The sequence below is a fragment of the Hippichthys cyanospilos genome, chromosome 5, assembly GCF_059441005.1.
Source record: "Hippichthys cyanospilos isolate Australia breed blue-spotted pipefish chromosome 5, RoL_Hcya_1.0, whole genome shotgun sequence".
NCBI lineage: Eukaryota > Metazoa > Chordata > Actinopteri > Syngnathiformes > Syngnathidae > Hippichthys > Hippichthys cyanospilos.
In genome coordinates, this window is record NC_142373.1 from 15,969,056 (window position 1) to 15,992,852 (window position 23,797).

Genomic DNA, 23,797 nt, shown 5'->3' on the forward strand with positions numbered 1-23,797 from the left:
GAGTGAGGCTAATTTGGTTGAAATCATTTTGCATTCTTTTTGAGCCTCTTTGGGCGGCCATTGACAAACTCTATGCACAAGCTTTAGGTACTGCGTTGGTCAATATCACCTAAGAGCGCCTTTAAAGTACATTTCCAATAGAAATGTATGATGGCAGCATGGAGTAATAGTGCTTTGTACATTCTAAGTATTCTTTGTAATTCTAAGCTATGGTCATTTTGTTTGTATCAAAATCATTCATGTAAAGCTCATTAACTATTCCACAGGTATGAATGTTTGTTTATATGTTCTTCATGATTGATTGGCGACCAATCTGATATGAACCCCGGCTTCCAAGCGAAGGCAAAACTGCAATCCTAAGGACAACTTAGCCCAATGAAACATGGATGGGTAGTTCGAGAATACCCCCCACGCATCAATCTTTTTTTTCCGTTTACTTCACAAAAGCACATTGAGACGCCGAATGTTATATACTCAGATTTATTGATCAAATTAGAACATCCCCAGAGCAAACACGTAATCTTCCCCATCACAAAAAAGCACAGGAATGCATTTAAAACCACCTTAATTTCATTAAAACTCGCAATTACTTACTTTTGACAATGACATGTTAAAAGGTCCCAGCATTTTATATAAATACTCTTGTATTTTTGTTAAATATCCTATTATTTGTCATGCTGGCTCGACGCGTGAGGTCGAGACTCTAGACAAGAAGAAAAAAATAAAGGTAATTAAAGCAAGTATAACAATATAAAAGTCAAAAATGTATTCAGTCTTAAGAGACAGCAAGATTCTTCTAAATCATTTTTGTGAACCATAAACATCTCTATGTGCACACATTGCATTTACTCAGTAGGAGGGTAAAGGGATTGGATTAAGGTTGAGGACGGGACGGATCAAATTGCCGTCATGAAGCAGTCACGTTGCGAAAATCCATCATGCAGTGTTGTAACAGTACATTTGCGTACCCTCCCCCGTGTACGGCTTATTATTAAATCGAGATACGAGCAGATCGGAACAAAGGGCGGCAGCGAGTGAAGTTATTACGGAGTTGAGCGCACCACAACGGACACCAAAACACTTCAAGTATTCCCACCCATGGCTTCAAGTATTCCCCGCCCCACCTTCAAATTCATCGCCACAACAGTGCACTCCGAATTCAACTATACACATAGATTTGATGACACTGTGGAACCAGTTAAAACAATCACGTTATTTTCTTTTTCTTCTTTTTTTTTTTTAAATACACAAGCATGATGCCGTGGGATAGACGTTGCGCGGCGGCGTCATGTTTCCCCGCGCCCTGAGTGTGATGTTCAAGTTTTGTTGTTTTTGAAGGGGAAACGGACACACGCCGCCCTTGGTTTGGTGTTTAAATCCCTCAGTGAGATTTAAAAAAAATAATAATAATCAAAAGGACAGTCAATTGTCCTTACAGACCTCGTTGTGCTTGAGGGTGACTTTTCCATAATGTACAAGCTGCTTTCTGATTGCTCATGTGACTTCCTTGTCGCTTGCGCTATGTAAGACTCTAGGGTGGGGAGAAAAAAAAAACAAAAAAACATTTCACTTGGTTTTACATGACCACAATGATAATGCTGTCGATTGCATATGTACAACCACATGGAGTAGAATTTAAACCTGGACTTGCGCAAGAAGAAATACAACCAAAATGGTAAGGAAACATACTCCATAAAAGTCACACAAGACTTCACAGTTTTAAAATTTCAGAATCTAGAAATTAAAGCTTTATGCTTATTGGTTTTGTTTTGTTTTTTCTTAAAAGGGATCGAGTGTAAGATTTAGGCCGTTTTTCATTACGGACAGTAGGATGTGCTGCAGGTGCTGCATTTACCATTGTCCATGGCCTTAGCAAACATGGCCGCCTTCGGAAAAGTGCCACCCCCATGTAATACAGTTTCATGATAACTAGACCAATGAGGATTTTTAAAACATATTAAAACACATTCTTTTGCAAGTGTTTGAAATTTACAATCATTTATTCCTTTTTAAAGAAAATCTTACACACCGTCCCTTTAAATATTTTTTGTTTTTTTTAACGAGGTGAACGCTAACCAGCCCAAAACTGTCCTGCATGTGCATTGGAGGATATCGTGACGTCACACACAGCGAGCATGCTTAATGTTAGCGTTTTGTGGAGTGCCAGCAATGTCTTGCTCGCTCTCCCTCCATTGAGTTGTTCTCCTTGTCTGCTATTGAATGCGACCTGGTCATTCAGACTGAAGTCTCATGACGATTTGGATCAGATTTGAGACCACATTCAAGTGACCTTGTTAGCATTCAGAAGCAAACTGATTTGTGTTGTTTACACCGTCATTAAAAGATCAGATACAGGTCAAATAGGGGCAAAAAAAAAGCGTTTAACACCTATGCGTGAAGGAATGACACGTGGAGCAAAGTCACCTGACATTTTTAAGGATTTGGGACAACAACAAGCTACTGGATCTTGGTATTTAAAGAGGAGCAGCCCACCTTAGCCGTGGTTCAGCAGACCCTTTTGCCGACAAAGTGGCCTCAGGAGCCAGCGGCAAGGCAGTTCCTGCATTTGTACAACTTGGGGTCATGGGTGCGGATGTGGTTCCGTACATTCCTCAGTCGAAAGAACGTCTTACTGCAAAGCTTCAGAGAAACAGAGTGGTCACACAACGCGGTCCAAGCACACAGTATTAAAAAAACAAAACAAAAAAAAAACACTGCTTTAACTATACCCTAGTGCAGTGGATCTTTGCAATGAGCTGACTAAATATTCCCAGTAGGACATAATAATAAGCACTATAACAGCACTTAAAAATTAAAAACCGATCTTTTTCTGATGATTCTGATCAGCGGGGTATGGGGTAATTGGGCCCGATTTGAGATCGCGGAATCTAGATCTAGACAATTTACATTATACCTTATGCTTCCCTAATATATTTGACGTGAGCGCATTATATTATATTAAAATAGCCCCAAAAATCACAATTAAATATGACATAGGGATGGACAAAACCAATTAAGAAGTCGTTTGACATTCTGTCAATTCACATTGTTGCATAGGGACTCAATTTCTCTTAATTGATTCATTCTCAATTATTCAAATATCAAATTGATCAATAATAATTTCTTATAATGAATTGTTGAGAGCCCTTGTTTAATTTAACATTGTCTACAGCTGTGAAACCTCAGCCTCTCAACAAGATATCTCCAATTTAGGTAGTCCACCATGAAAGAAGATGCCCCCCCCCCCCCCTTCAAATAAACCATTCGTAAATACCATTCAACAATTACTGTACTTCACACAATCGATAAAATCATAATTTATTACAATAATCTTTTGTTGAAGTCCAACTTGTATGTATAGCGTGATTTAGACTTTCGACAAATTCGTTTTTCAAGGATCCCCTCTCCTTTCCTGGTCTAGGATGAGGTGGTTCTGGACTTACCAGGCACGGCCAGTGCTTGCCCTCGATATGCCGCAGGCGATGCATGATGAGAGCGTCGCAGTCCCGGTAGGTGGCGGTGCACTGCACGCAGGAGTGGGCCACTTTGGGGGCTTTTGGGGCCTGGCTACAAGGACCCCGCAACCGTTTTAGCCTTGCCCGATGAACAGAGTCCAAAATGATGCAGCCCCTGCTGCTCAAGGGGATGGCGGTAGGCTCTTGCTGAAAGGTCAGATCAAAAATGAGAATTCAGCAATGGTATAAAACTGTCGTTTCGAACTAATGGCCATTTCCTTTACTTACCTTTGGTATGATCTGTGTGACCTTCGTCCGTCTGGGTCTAGCCAAAGGAGTGTTGTTTTGCGAGTCGGCTCTGGGTGTCCGAACACGGCTCCGGGTCACGCTCCTCTCCTCCCTCTCCCGCTTCACTACCGCTAGGGTGGGCGGTGGTCCTCTGGCTCTCAGTGCCCTTTGGCTGGACTGACCCGTTGCAAATTTCTCACTGACTTGTGACACGGAGCGCGTCAAACAGATATCCACGCTCTCTTCCTCTTTCTTGATCCCCACCATGGGTGCCCCGGACGGCCGACAGAAGCTGAACAAAAAACCAGAGTCCAGTAGTTTGATGGGGGGCTTGCTCTGGCGCTTACCCAGGTCTGGGGAGGGCGGATCCAATAACGGGCCACCGACCGGCACAGGATCTGCCGGTTCCTCTTTGATGACTTTGTACAAAGGGTGGTTATAGATGGCCGGGGGAGGAGAGTGCTCAGAGAATTGGTACCCGCCACCGGGTTGATCGGGCTTGGGTTGTCTCTCATTGGCTGTCTCCTCCCTCAACACTTTCCTGGGCCTGCCCCGTGGCTTGGCCTTCGTCCCAGGGCGGCTGCTGTTGTACCGTGGTGTTTTAACCAACTCCACTGAGACTTTACTCCTGCCCTGTGTTCTCTTAGAAGGTTGGCTGATTGTAGTGAGAGAGAGACCTGAGACCGAGTATTCTGCTGGTTCTGATTTGATCCTGACCGTGTTCCTTCTCGGGGTTTTGTTGACAACACGCCGCACGGGCTGCTGGACAGGAGGACGGACAATAGCACCGGTCCTCACAGAGCGTCTGAGCTCCCTCCCGCTGAAGCCAGGCCGGGATGTTGCTCTGAACATATCGGGTAAGACGACTTTACTTCGCATGCTCCTGTCACAAGGAGGAATCTGTTTCTTGGGATTATGTCGCTTTTTAATTTTTTCATTGGCAGGTGGGCTACTAGACTTGGCTTTCCCCCCCTTGTTGAGTTGGACACTGTTAATAGGGTCACAGAGGGGAAGAGACAGTGTCACAGGTGTGTATGGGAGCACTGGGGGAGCACTGCGGGGTTTCCGCCTCTTGGTTAGCGAGTAATTGTTGGCTTTAAGCTTCCTGAGTCGTTTCTTCTGCCTCCAACCAATCAGATCTTCCGGCCGGGGGAGAAGGGCCGTCCTCTGCAGGCCGAGGACCGTCATCAGTTTGTACTTCTCCTGGGCTCTTGCATAGTCCTCCTCATCCACTGCAACCTCCTGCACTTCCTGCTTCACCCTGACGGGGCTACAAACCGGACTGGATCTGGGGGTGCTCGACTTCTGGTTTCGTCGAGGGCTTTCCGGCATGGGCAGCAATCTTTGAACTTTCTGAGCAGCACCGGGACTTGAACGGAGGAGACGGGTGTTGGATGGAGATAAGGAGGAGTAATTTTTGGACTGTGGGGTGCCCGTATTTCTGGGACTCTTCTTGGAGGAAGGAGATTTGAAGTCCATGAGCTTCATCCGGTGTGAGGGACTCATGGGGAGTCCGTTATGAACTTTGGCATTTGGCGTCACACGCAAACTGCAACCTGAACCCCCTTCCAAAGAGTCTTCAGATGCATCAAGTTTGAAATGAAAGCCGCCAGCGTGATCCTGCAGTTCCCTTTTTCTTTTGGTTTCCGTCTGATGGTGATAGCGCTGAGTGCCAATGCCGCCGTAGTCCAATTTTAAGTCCCGGCTAATGTTGTGGTGCTCTTCCATAAGAGCAGAACAGGCCTCCACGGCGGGCCACATGCCGAGGTGACGGGCCATGGTGATGACTTCGGGGAGGTCCTCCCAACGCACGCACAGGGTGGAGGAGTAAGAAAAGTCCAGGAGAGACAAAAGGCTGTCCTCGCTGAAGCCTGAGTGGAAGAGACAGAAACTTCAGTTATATGAGTGAGACAAGAACACTGTAAACTGCTTTCAACCACTGCTCCTTTATGACCTCACTTGTTGCCAACTCCTAAAAGAACATTAAAGCAGTCCGAATTTCAGGCAAGTACAGGTTGTAAGATGCCTTTTTTTTGAGGATAATGAATGCAATCTTTTGAGCAGATAGTACACTTGTGATGAATAGAGTTTGATTAGTCTGTGAAGGGTGGTTAAATCAAACTGTTAATTACCTTGATTACAAAGTAAATATGAAAGAAAAGCTTTAACGACATCACGAGCTTTGTGAAAGTGTCATTTTACTTTGTGCTGAAGAACATCAATGATGCTGTACATCTAATCATAGAATGCGATTTACAGCCATAAGTCACAAGTTACCAATTTAACTTTTTTTTTTTTTTAAATGAGGAACACTCAGTTAAAGCGTTCAAATGCAAAAGCAGTGATCTATTGTTTGACTAAAATGTTTTTATTTCTGATTCGGAATCAAAGCTATACATTTTTATTAAGGGACATTTAAATGTTTATATAAAGCAACAGAATTCTCAATTAAAAAAAAAAAAAAACACGGAAATTGAATAGATCAGAGGTATTCAAGGCAATTTCATCCCAAAACCACAATCCTCCAATTACAAATTTTTCACAAAACTATATAATTACATTGAAATCGGAAGTATCATGATTTGTGCATGAAAATGTGTAAAGGGTGCATGTGCTAGAACCTTTGGACTTCATCATCAACATCAATCTCATCAATATAATTATTTTATTAAACCACATCTTAAGATTCAGCTGCCTAAAGAGAGTCAGGTAGCCCCAATGTTTTTGTTGCTTCAATCAAGTATCACCAAAATATGTGTACAATAAATTACTATTTTAAAAAACACATTAATATAAAGATGCATGATTTCTATTACTTTAATTTACACTCAGCTACAAAGCTACAAAAAGCACTGTAAAATACACACATAGGAGGAGGGTTATTTTTGTGTATTGAGCTGCTATATGAGCAGCAACAGGTGCAGTGTACTTGTGGAACACAAAAAGGGGGGAAAAAAACTGTGTTTTCAATCAGGAGCCTAGTCCTGTCATTCACTTCAATGATGCAATTATTCATGGGACACATCATTGAACTGATAAGTTTCACGACATCATCTGTTTGTTTAACGCAATTTAACATGATTACGCTCACTTTCACACATAATCAAAGCTGTATTAACAGCGATTAAAAAGCAGTAACAGGTGTAATCTAGTATGTGATATGGACTCATGATTAAATTAAATGTAGAAACAAAAGTTTCGGCAATATGCATACGGCACTTGCCTGTTCCTGCAATTACACCGCTAGCTTCTATAAATTTTAAAAGGTAGCAGTGTTTTTATACAACTGTTTCTCCTGTGATACAATTCCAATATTGCAGCCTAGAGTACTGTCTAATACCGATATGGATACAGTATCAGCAGGAATGGAACATGCTTTTATTCATTTTCAACTATGGTTTTCAACTAAAGGTCAGAGAGCAAAAATAATTTTGGAGCGTTAGTGTAAAAAAAAAAAAAAAGGAAGAAATGAAAAGGCAGTTCAGCTGCAACTGTAAACTGACACGTGATGTTCCTAGGGAACGCTTGAATGTAATGTGACACACAGGCTATATGTTGACTTACCAGTAAGATCTATGTCCGCCTTCATACTGGAGTCCATCTCCGTAAAGATTTCCTGGAAGTGGTCGCTGACGGCTGCCAACACTGCTCTGTGTGCGGCATATGACTGCCCGTTGGTGCGCACAGTGATGTCACAGAACATCCCCGCCTCCCGCTGACTCCTTAGCTTGTTGAGCATGTCGGAGCTGTGCGACGCCATCGTCTTGGTGACGCATCCTCGGCCGCCAAGCTCCTGGGAGAAAAGCGGATAAACAGGAGAGTGAAAAAAAAAATCCTGTGACAATGATGTGAGAAAGGACATGTAGCAGACTTTTAAGAGAGAAGATGAATGTGCGAGTAGAAATTCACTATTTCCCCCATGATAGTGATCCTTGCTTACCTCGGACTTTTTGTGTTGCTGGCTCTGACACTCAGAACAGTCCAGGACAAAATCTCTGATGTGGAAGTACATCCCTGCAACAATAGAGCGGTCAACAAAGGTTTTTTTTTTTTTTTTCCCCAGGGGCAGGGAACTAATTCTGCACTTCTTGATGAAAAAGCTGACAAAATATTAAGACCACCCACTCAGTATGGTCCCATGTTTACAGCGACAATAATAAACACTCAAACGGTGACTTTGAATCCAGTCAGTGTAATAATAACCCCAAAATAGCATGTGAATAATGTACAACAAAGGGCTCTTTCAGAAAATACTTCTGTGTTTCCAGTTTGATCAGATGCCAGGTGGGTCACTTTATTTAACTACAAAGACAAAATATTTGTACTGTATTTGATAATACTGTGCAGTTTCACTGTGACCCCCCCACAAAAAAAAAGGAACTCTGAGGCAAAATGATTGTAGGGGTTAAATGTGGCTGCATTCTAGAAGACGCAGGGCTCAGCTTGCAAATGTCACATGACCAAACTCAGAAGAAAAAAAAAAAACACAGGTGAGCCATGATTGGTCAGTGCATGAGCGCTGAGGAACCGATTTAATTTTCAGTCGTCCTTAAATGGCTGCACCATGCTAAAAACAGCTGGATGTTGCTTCCGTAATACATATTGCACTAACACAATTATTAATCAGAATTATGTTTAAGCTGGTGAAGCTGTATAAAACATTGTAAAAATATTTTCTGACTTGACATGCTCTTTAAGGAAGTACATGTGGTCTCCTGGGAGCTGGAGTTGTTGCTTGGTAACCTCACAGCTAAAAGGAGATTCAATTTTAAATTTGATGGCTGGATAACATGACATGATCTAGGTATTAATCACAATTTTAACCAGACCTATGTATACATTCTATGTGGCAGTTTGAATCTTTTGGTTTACAACCCATCGTGCCTTCGTTCTGTCCTGACATGATGATGGTAATGCAGAAGAAGCCACCAAATGCTGTCTTGTGCATCATACATTTGTCCTGAGGTATATGGACATTGAGACTCCGTCATGAGTGTTGTTGCTTATCCATTTTGTGGAAACAAAAGTATGATGACCTGACTTAGAATGAATTCATTGGTTTTAGAAATGGCTCATACAAAAGCTAAATAACTCTCATATTATGTTTAATATAATGAATTGTGCTTAATTTGTGTGGAAATTTTGATTTAAAGAACACAGAAAAGTCAGATGTGGCAAGACAAAAGCTTTTTTGCCTAAAAATAACAACAACAACTAATTAACAGTCAGGTGATTGGGTTGGCCAGTCCTGAAGCACTTTGACCTTTCTTCTACTTGAAAAACTTTGATGTAGAGATGGATGCAATGGAGCATAATCCAACTGCAAAATTGTAACCTTTTTTATGGTTGGGAATGTAAGTGGTAGCTAATTTATATTATAAATAACCTCTTGGTTTTTAGGCAATATCATTTGCCTAATTACTGCAAATCACTTTCATACTCCCAATACTGGATGCTAACTAAGACCATGATTTTTTCCCCCCACCACCAAAATCTATGGTTTCTATGTGAATCTTGGATCCATGCAGGTTCCAGTGGATCGCTGTTGGCTGTGATGTTTTTCAACCGCAGAATCTTCTAAGAATTCCACCTTTTGCTGATTTTTCAGCATACAACTCTGTCACAACGTTTGTCAAAAACAATTCCACTCTCTTCAAGTATTTTTCTTATTCTTTCTACTTAATGCTGAGACACATTGAAGATGTTAATTTCCACTCACGATTTGACTGATCAATTATTGATCACAGAAGAAAATGTAATAGAGGATTGGGTGCATCATTTGACAAAGCAACAAGATTTATGGTTTTGCGAAATCTGAATCGGTAGCCTTTAACCAAGCGGTGAACTCTAGAATGTTTTTCAGCAGTTTTGTTTTGCACCAAACATTACAAAACAGGTGATTGAAAACATGGATTAAATTAATTTGAGGGGTTCTTAATCCCATTTTTTTTGTTTGGGTCTGTATCCAGAGGGATTTCATGATTAGTATGTTTGACCCCCCCCCCCCCCCCCCCAAAAAAAAAAAAAAAAAAAATTCTGAGCTTTTGAGTTCCACCCATGGTCCTAATCATATGTAGTTTACTACGGTATTTTCTTAAGTACAGTACTTCAGATGCCAACATAGGCGACTCTGAAACTCTTCCACACTTATCAGCGTTTGCTACATGTGAAGATACGCCTTGAAATATTTTCAGGAGATAAGCACAAGGATAGAAGATGACGTTCTTACCCTCCCACCAGTAGTTCTCAGCCACACATTTGTAGGTCTCCTCCAGAGAGAGGTGACGCTTGCCGGTTGGTCGCCGGTGAAAGGTAGCGACCACCTCCAGTCTCCGATCCTCATCCAAAACCTCCCGGTAGTTGAGAAAGCCCCTCTCTAGCTTCTTTCGGTAGAGCAGCCCGTCGATCCACTCAAAGTTCGGCGACCAGGTCCTTTCGCCGGTTACACTCGACCAAGATTTTGGGGGGGATCTCGTGCCCTTCACGGCCATCGTGATTAGCTTTGTATACCCTGATTGATAGGGCGGAACTTTGCCCTTACCGTAGGAGGACCCGGTCAAACACCTTAAAGTCCGAATGAACACACTTGGTGTCCAAGATAACACATCGGTTGTCTATTTAGCTAACTAGTTCAAAAATGACCAGAAAATCTTTTCTGGAGCTTATAAAAGGTTCGTGGCGAAAGTGCCAAACGCCAATTCAATGGATGCGCCTGATTTGTAGTTTCGCTGTCATCGAGGGCATCGCTCGTTACTCGTCCAAAATTAAATATTTGTATGGCTGTAGTTCATGGTACGTCACATTATTATTGTTGTGAGGTTCAAACTGCGACGGACTTGTTCTGGGGCACTGTCCGCCCAAGAGGAGACAACAATTGCAGCCCAGGAGGGGGATCGCGCCAATTACACCAAGTGATGAAAAGTCAGCCGCTTCGCTCGGTCCCCGGCCGTTAGCAAGCTTTTCCCCCAGGGCAGCGGTCCGCTTTGCATCTACCTCAGGTGCTCGGGAGTGGCCCTCATAGCAGGATCACTGCGGACGGCGTTAACTTGAGATTTCTTTCGGCCAACTCGAGTCGGAAGCAACATGATGACGCAGCTATCAGCTCACCATCGCCACCTCCAACGACCTAAAAAAAAAAGCGAGGTTGCCCTCCGCTATTAGCGCTCACAAATGTTGCAAATAGCCACCCGGTCTCGTTGAAAATCAGGCCAACGGGAGTCGGTTTAACACGGCTGCGAGTTTATACCGCCCCGGTGGCGGATAAATCCAATCCGGTGGTCAAATAATCCAAATTTTAAACTCGCAACCTTCTGTTTGTTGCTAATCATCATAGACTAGCCAACTCGTCCCCGCCTTCACAGTGCACATAAACGTTAAAGAGACCGAGTGAGCTCGACTATGATTGGCTAACCGACATGTCTATCTTTGAATTTCCGTTCCCTTCTGGGATCAGGTTCGGTTGACCTGAAACAATCAAGTGGGTGAGTTCTTAGAAAAGAGAAGTTTGTTACACTCACAGAAAGTTTCATTGTAAATATTTGAGTGGTCTTAAATTAGGGTTGAAGAATTCCCTGAAATATTCCCATCCAGTAATTATTTTTTTTTTATTTAAATGCGTGTAAATGTCTCCTTACTTATGTCCTTTAACTCTTTTAAAGAAAGCTCAAGCAAAACGATTTATTCTTAAGTACATGTAAAACATTTTAATTATCATACAGTTGAACATTTTACATTTAATACCATGTGCTAATGTTATAAGCACGCACGCACACACAGAGCTATTAAGTATTGTTACAATTGCTCTTACATTATATTATTTACAATGTATTAATTGTGGAAAAATGTGGAAAAATACTAAACTCACTTGATGAAAAAATATACTTTTAAAGTTGATTGGATGTCAGGCAAGTGCTTAGCACACTTTTGAGGTTTGGAGTTCTAATCTTAGCTTTCTTAACTTTGTGCTTGGCATGTACCCTGTGTGGATACTCAGCTTCCAACATGCCAAAAATATGCATTTTAGGTTAATTGAAGACTCACTGGTTCATAGATTTGAATTCTTGGCGATACGAGTCCTGCGATCTATGAACAGCGGCTCATTAAATGTCAGATGAGACTTTGTCTTGAATGAAGAAATGTATGATACATTAAACCTTGATCTCAAACCATTTGCCAAAGCCAATAATCAAAAATAAGACTCAGGGTGTACAGTATTTTCTAGTTCACACAGCACTAAATATTCAAGTGCTTGTTTATTACTTACAGTATTAAAAATTTAAGACATCACCAAGTAGCTAATTATCATACAAGAGTGAAAGTCATTCACATTAAGCATTTATGACAACATCGCGAGTGAAGGCGTTACCCTCTCAATCACAACGTGGTATAACATAAGATGACTTGATGATGACGTCCATTTAACAGTCATGCTTATATCATGGCCACGCTAAGGCTGAGTGACGCTGTTTGCCGCAGTGACATCATTGTCTGTTTTGGGCCGCTTGGACTCCGGAGGTTGGCAGAGGGGATCGGTTGGAGGAGAAGGGCGTCCTGGAACAGAAAGGTAAAATGAAAAAAAAGAAAAAAGTTACATGTGACGTAACTATTCAAAAAGCCAGTTCGACCAGTTATTAACCCCTGCAAGAGGCCCTAGCTTTACCAAGTAATTCCTCAGTGGTGAAGCAATATTGTACGTTGGTAGTCTATGACTACACAACACTAATGAAGAAATAAAAAAAACACACATACACACACTGACCATGTTTAGCTTTCTCAGTAGACGACGGAGTGCCTAAGAGCCAACTGGCTGTTTGCGCCCCAACAGGAGTCAAAGAAACTCGCCTGGAAAAAAGAAATAAATTAGTTTCATCAAGTCCATCCATCCTATTCATCATCTTATTCACTTTATTCGATGACTAGTTGTGAAACTAGTCACGGTCAGCTGAGAAAGCGGAGTTTCAAGTTCCACATTTAAATACAAAAGGTTGCAGACTCTATTGTCTGTGAGGAGCTGGAGTGATTATTTGATAATCAACAGGGGGTCCAACGAACACCCCCAAACCAGACAAGGCTTTGTTCTGAGCCGAGCACTTAAAACAGCAACCAAAACAAAGCATTTGATGTCAAGTCTCTATTTTGACAACATATATTGCATGTTTTACAATAACTTCCATGTGTATTTATATAGAGATTTGAAGGCATATAACTTATATGAATAGCTGTTTCACTGCAGTCAAATAAATAATGAATGACTTGATGTTTATTCTGAACCAGCACGTCTTGACCCAATTTAACAGTTGTGTGGGACTGCTGATCAAAACACCAACCTATTTCATGTATTTTTTTTCATTGTATCCTACAAATTTGGGGGTAATCTGATTAATTTTACACTCCACAATATCAGAGGGAGGAGGATGTAATCTGTGCAGTTCCCTTTGGTAGATTTCTTATTTTTCTGTACATTGCCAGTGTGCAACCTATCAAGACCAAAATTCTCACCACATGCTTTGTGTGCCTTTCCACACAGTCAAGTGAGCTCCAGTACAAAGGCGAGAGAATTCAACCTTTCCCAAGATCATAAAAATTAAAATGGCCAGAGAGGTCTTTCACTAGGTAACATTAGTTCCAATATTTGGATACAATTTATAACTGTGTCACATCATACTGAAAGTCATTGCCAGATTTTTTCTTTCCTTATTGAGCTATGCAAGGAAAACATATAAGAAACATCTTTTCGTGTGATGCCCTACAGAACTAAAAGCTCCATAGGCTAAGTAAAACATTCTAAACCTTGACATATTGAATACGAATCTGTATAAAAGGAACTAATTTTTGCAGTTACTGTGGTCAAAAACAGACAGGACATGCCATTTCTTTTTTGACTCCTGTTAATAGCCTGCAGAAGTCTACCACAATTTTACATTGCAGAGCTTTAATTAAATCTCATTAGAATGTACTAGAGTATCTCTTGTAGCAAAGCGAAGTCATAGGTATTAAGAAAGACTGCAACATTTCTTGAGCTTTTCACAGCTTTAAATGATTCTGAGGGAAATTTATTAGAATGTGGTGGTTTCTTTCTTATATTCACCTTGGAGTGGGTCCTTTAGACGCCATGGCACTTTTAGGAGTGGTAGGCAAGTTGGTGCTGTTGAGGACTTTGGGTGTCGTGGGAGTCAGCGGGGTGAGGCGAGGGACTTTCTTCGAGGAGCTTGGTGTGAGGGGGTTGCTGCAAGGTTCAGGAGTTGAGGGTGCGCTGGTGCTTCTGGATGTTGGCGTCTGAGGGGTGGCAGGAGTCACGTTTTTTGGAGTGGTGGGCTTCCCCCAGGCCTCAAGTGTGTTGAGGGTGATTTTTCGAGGCTGAGGCTTGGATTTTGTTGTCTTCTCATCTGGGGTGATGACAGAGGAGCCGCCGTCTCTGCCAGGGGTGACGTGAGACGTGGGAGTCGAAGCCAAACTCGAGGGCTGGGACACAGGGGATGAGGTTCGACCTGCCGGTGTCTTTTTGCTTTTTTTCTCAGCGGCGGTGGTAGGGGTAAAGACTTCCAGAATAGGAGGCTCCTTCAGTGGAGTTCCAAGCTCTCCTGGGGAGAAGGATAGGAAGGAGCAGTAGCCATCAGTGGAAGACACAGCCAGGAAGGAACCATCTCGAGACCTGAGACAAAATGGAAGCAAAAGCAATTGAATTATAGGTTGAAGACACATTTGTTTTTTACAACCCCACGAACAACAGACATTGTGGATGAAGACAGATGGTTTGAAAGTAAAATGAGGGATTGATCAGCAATGCTGAGAAACAGTCTGTAAAAAGATTTATCTTATGAATGTTATGACACCAATTATTCCCCCCAAAACAAATTATGACAGGATTAAAAAAAAAACTAAAACATTGATGATTCCTCTTCAACAACTGTAATTGCTTCTAGGGCGTTTCCAAAATGCATTTTAACGACAGCCATTTTGCATGCCTAAAGAGTGAAACCATTCTTGGTTGGACTGTGCTGCTTCTTTTCTTTCGTCACCAAACTCTCAGCTGTCTAATTTAGTCTCCCATTCAACGTGTGTCATTTTCTTGATTACGTCGTGATCAATCTGAGTCAGTCTCACACTTAATGGATTGAAGGGCCTTTCATCAGTAATGACTGGTAATTTGTGAGAATGACTCAGAATGGTCACAATATGAGCAAGAAAAAGACATGCATTTATTGGGAGACAATAGAAAGAAGGATCAATTGTCAATAGAGGCATCATACTGTATCTCTGCCCCCTCCTGGCAAGTATGGCTGTGTGCATGTTGTCTTCACAAATAATTTCCTGAGCCAGTTTTAAGCTTGCTTTAATACAACCATCAAAACCAAAATCATGTTGTGATGCAGTTTTAATAGATATGGCCCCTTTTTTTTCATTTCAATTTTTTTTTTTATCTTAATGTCTTTTCATGTTTTTGATTTGGATTATTTTGGAGGAGACGGTTCAATTACCATGTGAGGTCACTGAGTGTGTGGTAATGAATGTTGGACACCAGGCCAAATGGGGGTGCCTGCTGCGTATCGTACAAGAAAATAGAGTCCTCAGAAGCCACTGCAAACACCATTCGGTATGGAAGCTTGAATAGATTGGGAAGGGACTCAGTCGAACAATCTGTAGTTGGAAAGGGAGAAAAATTTTGACTATAAAATCGGAAATACAATTAAAAAAATAAAAACACATTCTGGGAAGTGTTTTTACCTTCTGCCTTCTTGGTTCTCAGCTCATAGTATACTGGACAACAGCGCACAGCCAGCGTGGCCTTAGTTGGACATGGCAAGTGGGCAATCGGCCTAAGTAGTAAAAGTGTTCACACATATTATATATACGTACAAAAACACATATAACAATACCAAACTAGTGCATGGTGCATCTTACCTCTTGAGGCTCTTCCTTGAAAAGATGTAGGTCGTGTTAGTTATGGTTTCCCCGACTTCCACACATCCAGCTGAGGAAGGGACGACAGTGAGAATATTTCAATTAACACCTCAAATCTCCCTGAACGACCATAGCAACAACTTCCCAGCGAGCATGCTGCGAATTTACCAGGAGCGAGTAAGAAGGAACCGTCTGGTGTGAAGGAAAGACGGCGAAAGAAAGACCTCATACTATCGTCATGGAAGATGCGGTGCTGCTTGACCTGCAAAGACATGTTCATATTCCCCTCAGTATTATACTATTAAATTTACTGGAACTATAACATTATGAGATTTTGAATGGCACACATTTATTTTATGCAGCATCTCGTTAAAATATTATTTTTGCAGCATCTCAGAGGTTTTATATTTACTGCCGACAGTACAGTGAACAGGAGAGACAAAGCAAACCTGAGACAAATTAGCTCAGTTGTTCGCAAATTTCTTTCCATTATGAACTCCCCGTAAAATATTTTTTACAATTAAGATTTGCTGATACCTGCAGAAATTTCAAATACCCCCTAAATTGTCTTCACCTACCCACAAAAGGTACATTTGAGAACCACTGAATTAGCTAACCACCACTCTACGATGATGCATTTAATTTACTAAGAAGACAAATGTAGGTAAATAAAACCTTGATGTATAATTATGAAAATTTAACAGGATTGGAAGCCATGCTGTGTGTACTAACCTCTCCATCTGCAGGTGAGCCTGAGCTCATTTTGCTTACACAGAAGGCTTTCTTCTTTGTGTGAGTGCTGTACACACGCATCACTCTGAATATTGGGAATAACAACACATATTTACAACTGCCCTAAATGGACCAAGTCATTGAAACCTTAACGTTTAATGACGAGTACCTGTCACAACTGAGGGTGGCAACATACTGGCCCAGTGGATCCCAGGTTACACCTTGCACATAGCTCTTGTGGTCATTCAGTATGCACAGTTTCTGTCCTGGAAGGCATAAATAAGCAAATGACAAATAATTAGGAGACATATTTTTACTTGTTTCAATGCCTTCTGAGCAAACCTTTGATGACATCCCACATAATAGCCGTGTTGTCTACAGAACCAGACACCATACAGTTGCTGTCGCAAGTCCAGCAGATGTCATACACATCCTCAATGTGACCCCTAAAAACAATGCACACAGTTACGTGGGCTGTTTTTTCATCAAACTTATATGACGTCATCCTTTTTTCCATTTATTTTGTTCCTCACATTTTTTAGTGGCTGAGCGATTAAAATTCAAACAAAGCAAAAGCTTTTGCGTTGCTAGGCATGAATGCCATTATTGTTACTTTGTACCTCAGTGTCTTGACAACAGACCAGCTTTCTTTATTTAGCTGCGCGTCTTCTTCCTCCTGGAACACGGGTGCCTGTTCTGGCTCCTTGTTATCATTTAGCTTCCACAGCAGAACGGCTGCATCTGAACCATACGACAAATGAATGGCGCTCATGTGAAAGTTTGATAGACATTTATTGTGAGAAATGTTGATTTCATTGTCATAAAACAGCAGACTTTTTTCTAATGCTAACAAAAACAAATAAAAACAGATGGATGCTGATAAAACCTTTGACATATTGAACTGAAACTCATCAACAAAAAATAATAATGAAACATAAGTGTTTAATCAGATCCAATCTTCAGTCTTGTGGAAAGTGAGTAATATTTACCTAAATTACTTCTGATATAGGGTTAACATCATTAGTCACCCCAGAGCCACAGACACAATCACTTCTTAATAAAATAAATAAATAATAATAAAGTTGGGTATTACAATTAAAGCAAAGGCAGAATTTTGGATGCACTACTTGCATTGGAGTGTGATAAATCGGTGGATTTACAGCACATATTCATGTGTTGGACGTACCGTCTCCTCCTGAGGCAAGATACTCTCCACTGGGGCTAAAGCGAACCACATTGACAGCTTTTGTATGTCTGGCCAGATTAGACAGAAACTCCACCGCCGCCTTCCCATCTGCGCCCATATCGACTCTCCACAGCTTCATGAACACAGCATAAACAATGTAATTTTGTAAATGTAAATTCATAGCAGATGTTTTCAACAATTTATTCAAGTTTATCTGCCAAGTCTACTACTTTTTTTCAGCTTCCATAAATTTGAAGCTGCTATGTGCTTATCCTGCCACTACTAGACTGTGAGCACATACTGGATATAAATCAGATTTTTCTGGAAAATATAAATGGGCAAAAGCTGGTCATTGGTCTGGGCCTTCAACAACGATTTAAAGCATCGGAGTCAAAATCCAGTCCTCGAGGGGCCGAAATCCTGCAAGTTTTCTCACTCCAACACACCTGATTCAGATGATAAGGCTACCGGCCCTCGAGGTCTGTAGTTTGAAACCTATGATAGAAAAAAAAAAAATGTCTTCCACTCACCCTGACTGTTGTGTCCACGCCAGCTGTGGCCAAACGATGCGTGCGTCCATCAGAGCTGTGCTGGAAGTCCAAACTGTAGACTGGTTCCTTATTATGCCAGGCGATCTCACAAGTTACAACCTTCATCTTGTTTCAATTCGACAACGACCTTAAAGAGAAGCCATTTTAGTTTATGTTCAAAAGACGACGAACGGCTACTAAAATTTGAGTAGGTCAGTAGTACGAGAAAACTATCTGACATTTTAATACTTTAGTTTTCTAATACATTAAGGAATGTCTACTTTAACCACTATTCAAATACATATACGGTCTAACTTTATTGAAAACGTCGTTTTAATAAGGTTATTCGGTAGACCGTAACTCGGTATTTTACCTTAGCTGTCGCCAAGCTGAAGAAAGTGAGTAGCTTCCCGCGTTTAGGCTTGTTCAAAACTTCCGGTCCAATGCTTGTCGATGGTTGGACAAAAATGCGGAAGAGGAGGTATTACTGGGAGACGAACCAACCCATTTGAGTGCAAAGCGCATTTCGAGGCGCGGTTCAACGTGTGGGTGGGGCGAATATTTGACTCCGCCCGCACAGTTAAAGCGCCTGCTATTTTTATTTTTTGAAAGAATCACATAAAAAAAACACACACACACAAACAAATCACACACGAGCACATTAACTTTCCTTACCCAACCTTGCATAGTGGTCTGCCTGTGCAATTGTTACATGTTTTCTCCAGCCTTGCGGGTTTTCTCATATTCCACTAATGATTCATTGTATGCTCTAAACTGTCCAAAGTAAATGTGAGCATGAAAAGTTGAATGCATCATGCAAGTCTCACACTCAGCTGTGATAGACTTCATCTCACCTATAGAAAATAGTTTACTACAGTATAGAACATCAGACAAGTCACTTGGTTGTGAGACTGTTTATTTTTGTGATCAATTAACTGTTCTGTCTATAACATTCACAATAAACAAAACATTGCATGTCAATATGACAAACCAGGAAAAAAAAACAAGACACATAGTTTCAGGTCATAACGAGAAGATATGTAAATAATAGTATCAAACATCACCGAAAAAAAACAGCTCAACACATTCAAAAATAAAGTACTAACATCCCCAAACGTCTTTTATTGACAAGTACATTTGTATGGCAGACAAACACATAAAGCACATCAAGTCATGACAAAAATCAGAAGCAATTACTTACAAACTAATCTATAAGTCAATTAATTGATTCTTATGCAGAATTCCATCGATAGTGTGAAAATGTTGACTGATCAAAAGAGCAAAATGGAAGATTCCTGGGTGCCAAGGTTATCATTGGTTTCTTCACTGTCAGATATGATAATTGGGCTACTGAGTAGCGTCCATCTACACAAATGACAATAACCAATTTCCTTTATAAACTGCAGTAAAAGGGAAAATAAAAATCACAACCCCTTTAAAATCATACCTTTTGGGGTCACTCAGGGAGAATACATCTACAATAACTGGAAAGCAGCTGCGAGTAGAGTCACTGCAAGCTGGTGAAAAAAAAATGATCCTTTAAGAAATACTGATCTTATTTACTACTTTCAGCAGTAAAAAGTTAATATTTTGTCTCCAATTATTTTGACAAAATATTATTCATGTACATTTCATACCTTTAAAAACACATTTTGCCATTTTTTATTCATTGAAAATTACATTGCATGTGCTCAAAGCTCATGTACAAAGCAGTCATGGGTTATTTTGCTCAAGTCACATGACCAAAGCAAGTGAGCGTGATTGGTCAAGAACATGCATTGTCCTTTTCAGTGAACAGCAAGTGGAAAAAAGTTTTTAGGGGTATTAATTGTACTTGAAAAATAATTTAGTTGTTGAGTTAAGTATAGATAAATATGAACTTTTTACTGTTAAAATGGCTAAATTAGACTACTATCCTTAAAATCACATTTCGTGACTTGCTGTCCATTAAAAATGACATCACATGTGCTCAGGGCTCAAGTAAGAATCAATCATGGCTTAACTTGCGAATGTCCTCAAACCCAGAAAACATTTGAGTCGTGATTGTTCATTTGAGCAACAGCGTGTGGAAAAAATGTTTTTGGAGGTATTGATTGTACCAGAAAAATCATTCAGCTATCAGACAAAATATTAACATTTCACAACTGAAAAAAGGCTAAATAAGTGTAGCATCCTTTTAAGATGTTTAAAATCAGATAGTGTACCTTATTTTACGCACTATAAGGCGCACCGGATTATAAGGTGCGACTTCACTGAATGGCCTATTTTAGAACCAATTTCATATAGGATGCACAACATAAGCCACATAGAATAGAAGCTACAGTAGTTGCTTGGGTTGCGTTGTGCATCCACTAGATGGAGCTGTGCTAAAGGGAATATCAGAACAATCAGATAAATCAGTAAAGCTTTAATAATAGACAATCAGAAATTAAGAAGAAAGATGATTTGTGGAATGTACTATCTGAAAAATGGGAAAACAACGTTTTTAGGTGTGCCTTATAGTGCAGAAAATATGGTATATCCTTCTTCAGGTAAGTGATTGATATTCTAACGATATTACAGCAAAACCTTTCCATACCCGATGACGAAAGGATGTCCGACTTCAGTCTCTTTCTGTCCTGAAGAACACTTGGAGCTGAAGGTGAATGGAGTGTTTGTTCCCTGGTCTGTCAACAAAAATTAAAACGGCAATTAATATTCCAGCAACATAAGCAATTAGATGCAGCTTGAAAAACAAGTTTTGTTTGTTTTTTAAGACTTGCAAAATCGTTATTTGTCAAGCTGTTTACTGTATAGTGCACTTGTACCACAGCAAATCTTCAAATTGAGATTGCCAATCATTCTGTTCGGGCTTGGTACTGCCCTTTACTGTAAAATACCACATACTGTAGCTTATTGATTCTCAAGTAGGAATGTAATGTCCTGTATTAGCAAATGGTCTTTAGATCAATACTGATTGTGCTATTTGTTGTCAGCTGGATTTTTACCTTTTTAATAAATTATTTATTCTTTGTTTAACCAGGTAAAGCAATGCATTGTTTTACGGGCAAAATGCCATACCTCTTTAGCTGGAGAATGTAATGGAGCATCTGTATTCTCCGTGTTACTGGAAAATCTTGCAGGTGTTTCCGCAATCTAAAAAAAACAAAAAAAAACAAAAAAAATACATGAACATTTCAGATGTGGTATATTACCTAATCTGAAAATTTAGCTGCTGCGTTACCTGTTTCCTTGCAATGCGTCGAAATTTGACAAGCTTATGTTTGGGGCATTTTGACTTAAATATGACTTTGTTTGTTTTCGGACTGATAATGTAGTCACGGCCGAAGATAAGCGGTGTTTTTTGAGCATCATCAGCGTTGTGGGTGGGTGCAGCTCCAGATGACTGTGGGGTAAAATAATTCGTGCAATCTTTTTCAAAACATGGATTTGGACCGGCAGCTTGACCTACTTGCTGTGCTTGCATTTTCCTCTTCTGATGGCTACGTCTTGCAGCTTCAGAGCGTTTGCTCCTGCGTGGCATCTTGACCTCGCTTTTCTCTTAAGAGGAAAAACAAAACAAAACAATCAATCTGGATTAGAAAATCTCAATGACAAATTCAGATTCAAAATGATTCAAGACTTCTTTTTCATCAATTATAATGTGATAAAGACTGTATCAATTCAATTGTTTGATGACATCAGTGATATTTTACAAGCACAGTACAGAAACCCCAACTTGTTGTTGCACAATCCAGTTTAAAACTACAACTCACCATTACGGGAAGTAGAATTATTGTAATTAGTGGGAGTCCTGTTGCGTGATTTTGTGTTTGTATACAGTCACACGGGCTTTAATTATATTTGAAGATGGCTTGCGCTGAATCTTTTTGTAATACATATACATGATGCTGACGTCAGTATCAAAAAGCAACATCAATGTCACCATGTTGATGTGGGATACAAGTCATAACTTCTATGATAAATAATATATAATATGCAATTTCATGATTAGTTGTCTTCAATCGCTACGTGTTCACACATCGCATATTCGTTATCGCATATCGTTTGAGATATAAATTATTCATGACTTAAACTAGAAGAAAGTGGGTGCTCCCTAGGCCCCCAAACATATTTTAATACATCATACCATACTGTATCACCGACACGCTTGAGATAAAATAACGATTAAAAAAATATAAGATAAAAAAAGCTTGTCGTGGTCTTACCTGCCTGAAGAAACACGGATATTTTGGCACGTGTCTGTATTTCCACGATTTCAGACGACTATCAATATCGTTAAAGGCGCATTATCGCCCTCCCATGGATGACGTAGAAACGCGCGAAAATGCAAATGATTATTATAAAAATAAATAATATGACATTAGATTTTAACTAGTGAGTAGATCTCGGTGTTGATGACATTTTAATGTTTTTGAATGCGTTTTGTTCGTGAATATCTACGTAAGTATAAAATATGCATCCTTGCAAGTGTATATTAAAGAGCTGAAACTCACGTTATTTTAAGCTTCCCACGGTTAAATATCTGCATATAAATGCTGAAATCTTGCCTTTAAATGATTGGAAATTCAATTTCATATGATGTGGGTTTTTTTTTGGCGATTACAGGAAGTGAAACGCTTTGATAACTGAAACGTTGTTTGATCCCGCCCCTTAATTACGTCACACCACAGCCGACTCCTCGACGAAACAAGAACAGATAAACTCAAATTGCAGCGATTAGAAATGGGAGTCAAGGGAGGAGTGAATGAATAAACCTAAAACAGGCGTTTTATTTAACAAAGCTAAAAAAAAGTGTAAAAAGAGCGAAAACACCGTAACATCCGTTCCTTTGGTCAAATCGGGGAACCACTTCTCCTAACATCAGTTCCGGGTGAATTATGTACTACTACGCGTTGATTGTTCGTCCGTACGGTCCCAAACACAAATTTTCGCCCATAAGACATTTTATAAACTACACATTGTAACTAATAAACTAAATAGCATTGTTTTTTATTTGGCCGATTCGGTGCAAAAAATCTCTCTTCCCCAGCCCCGGAATGAAACCGAAAGTAAAAAAGAAAACAAAACAAAAAAACATCGTCTCCTGGGACCAGTTGGGCGTTTATAAACACTTATACGACCGCTAAGGGGATAATTGGGGTGACAAATTAACATCGTAAAGGGGTTAACATCTCCAAAAAGTTTAATTTCCATGAAACCGACCATTAAAAGCCTTGCCTTTCGTTTTCACTTGTTGCTGGTCTTGGAATACATTTTAAGGACATAGGAAAACAACATAACAATTTTCCATCATGACATTAAAATGTTATTTGTAGCATATTAGAATTTTATTATTTTTTTAGCCACACTTAGTTTTCCCTTAATTTTTAGATTTGATGCTTGACGTGTATGCACTAGTTTTACTTTAAACCGTTTAATACAATTAGAAAACACGACATAAGTACATAAAAAGTAATAAAAACGAGACGCAAAATAGGGCAAGAACGACACAAACATCTAACAGCAAGGTGAGAGGTTTGTAAACACTGCACATCCTGGAATGTACCATGTTTAAATGAGGGGGTTGAGTTGTCGTTTCCTTCTTTTACTTAAGACCACACCCCGAACACACTGCTTTACACTGCTTTATTTGTCAGCAAAAAAAGACGAAAAGGAAATAAAACATTGACGTGTTACATTTTGTGGTGTTTTTTTGTGTCGAG

At 40.2% G+C, this 23,797-nt stretch overlaps 3 protein-coding genes across 4 annotated transcripts; all 3 read right to left on the minus strand.

The window, feature by feature from the left end:
* Window positions 1-464: 464 nt before the first annotated feature.
* Window positions 465-11,077, minus strand: LOC148423758 (uncharacterized). Its single transcript, XM_088415486.1, has 7 exons — window positions 9,973-11,077; window positions 7,684-7,757; window positions 7,308-7,536; window positions 3,744-5,614; window positions 3,444-3,662; window positions 2,494-2,640; window positions 465-1,531 (listed from the first exon to the last, which is right to left on the minus strand). The coding sequence occupies exons 1-6, from the start codon at window positions 10,232-10,234 to the stop codon at window positions 2,536-2,538; spliced, it is 2,760 nt and encodes a 919-aa protein (XP_088271612.1). The 5' UTR covers window positions 10,235-11,077; the 3' UTR covers window positions 465-1,531; window positions 2,494-2,535.
* A 518-nt stretch (window positions 11,078-11,595) lies between these two features.
* chaf1b (chromatin assembly factor 1, subunit B) lies at window positions 11,596-18,514 on the minus strand. Its single transcript, XM_088415487.1, has 14 exons — window positions 18,466-18,514; window positions 18,093-18,240; window positions 17,563-17,695; window positions 16,997-17,117; window positions 16,719-16,822; window positions 16,546-16,642; window positions 16,377-16,461; window positions 15,813-15,906; window positions 15,645-15,714; window positions 15,468-15,559; window positions 15,221-15,380; window positions 13,831-14,394; window positions 12,502-12,584; window positions 11,596-12,293 (listed from the first exon to the last, which is right to left on the minus strand). The coding sequence occupies exons 2-14, from the start codon at window positions 18,216-18,218 to the stop codon at window positions 12,190-12,192; spliced, it is 1,833 nt and encodes a 610-aa protein (XP_088271613.1). The 5' UTR covers window positions 18,219-18,240; window positions 18,466-18,514; the 3' UTR covers window positions 11,596-12,189.
* Window positions 18,515-18,991: 477 nt separating this feature from the next.
* On the minus strand, window positions 18,992-22,773 carry LOC148423760 (uncharacterized). Of its 2 annotated transcripts, none has more exons than XM_088415627.1 (7): window positions 22,589-22,773; window positions 21,544-21,632; window positions 21,316-21,477; window positions 21,153-21,227; window positions 20,671-20,758; window positions 19,540-19,609; window positions 18,992-19,457 (listed from the first exon to the last, which is right to left on the minus strand). In XM_088415627.1, the coding sequence occupies exons 2-7, from the start codon at window positions 21,613-21,615 to the stop codon at window positions 19,364-19,366; spliced, it is 561 nt and encodes a 186-aa protein (XP_088271753.1). In that variant the 5' UTR covers window positions 21,616-21,632; window positions 22,589-22,773; the 3' UTR covers window positions 18,992-19,363. The 2 variants fall into 2 exon arrangements, with proteins under 2 accessions (XP_088271753.1, XP_088271754.1); XM_088415628.1 differs by lacking the exon at window positions 22,589-22,773 and adding an exon at window positions 22,301-22,567.
* Between the last annotated feature and the right edge of the window lie 1,024 nt (window positions 22,774-23,797).

Coding starts and splice junctions, on each gene's coding strand:
- LOC148423758 (XM_088415486.1), bottom strand. CDS start 10,234: ATGGCCGTGAAGGGCACGAGATCCCCCCCAAAATCTTGGTCGAGTGTA. Junction 5,615..7,307: donor GGCGGACATAGATCTTACTG/GTAAGTCAACAT, acceptor TCTTCCACTCAG/GCTTCAGCGAGGACAGCCTT. Junction 3,663..3,743: donor TCACACAGATCATACCAAAG/GTAAGTAAAGGA, acceptor CTGACCTTTCAG/CAAGAGCCTACCGCCATCCC.
- chaf1b (XM_088415487.1), bottom strand. CDS start 18,218: ATGAAGGTTGTAACTTGTGAGATCGCCTGGCATAATAAGGAACCAGTC. Junction 15,381..15,467: donor GAGAACCAAGAAGGCAGAAG/GTAAAAACACTT, acceptor TTCCAACTACAG/ATTGTTCGACTGAGTCCCTT. Junction 12,294..12,501: donor TACTGAGAAAGCTAAACATG/GTCAGTGTGTGT, acceptor TTTCTGTTCCAG/GACGCCCTTCTCCTCCAACC.
- LOC148423760 (XM_088415627.1), bottom strand. CDS start 21,615: ATGCCACGCAGGAGCAAACGCTCTGAAGCTGCAAGACGTAGCCATCAG. Junction 20,759..21,152: donor TACATTCTCCAGCTAAAGAG/GTATGGCATTTT, acceptor TTTTGTTGACAG/ACCAGGGAACAAACACTCCA. Junction 19,458..19,539: donor TCCCTGAGTGACCCCAAAAG/GTATGATTTTAA, acceptor TCATTTGTGTAG/ATGGACGCTACTCAGTAGCC.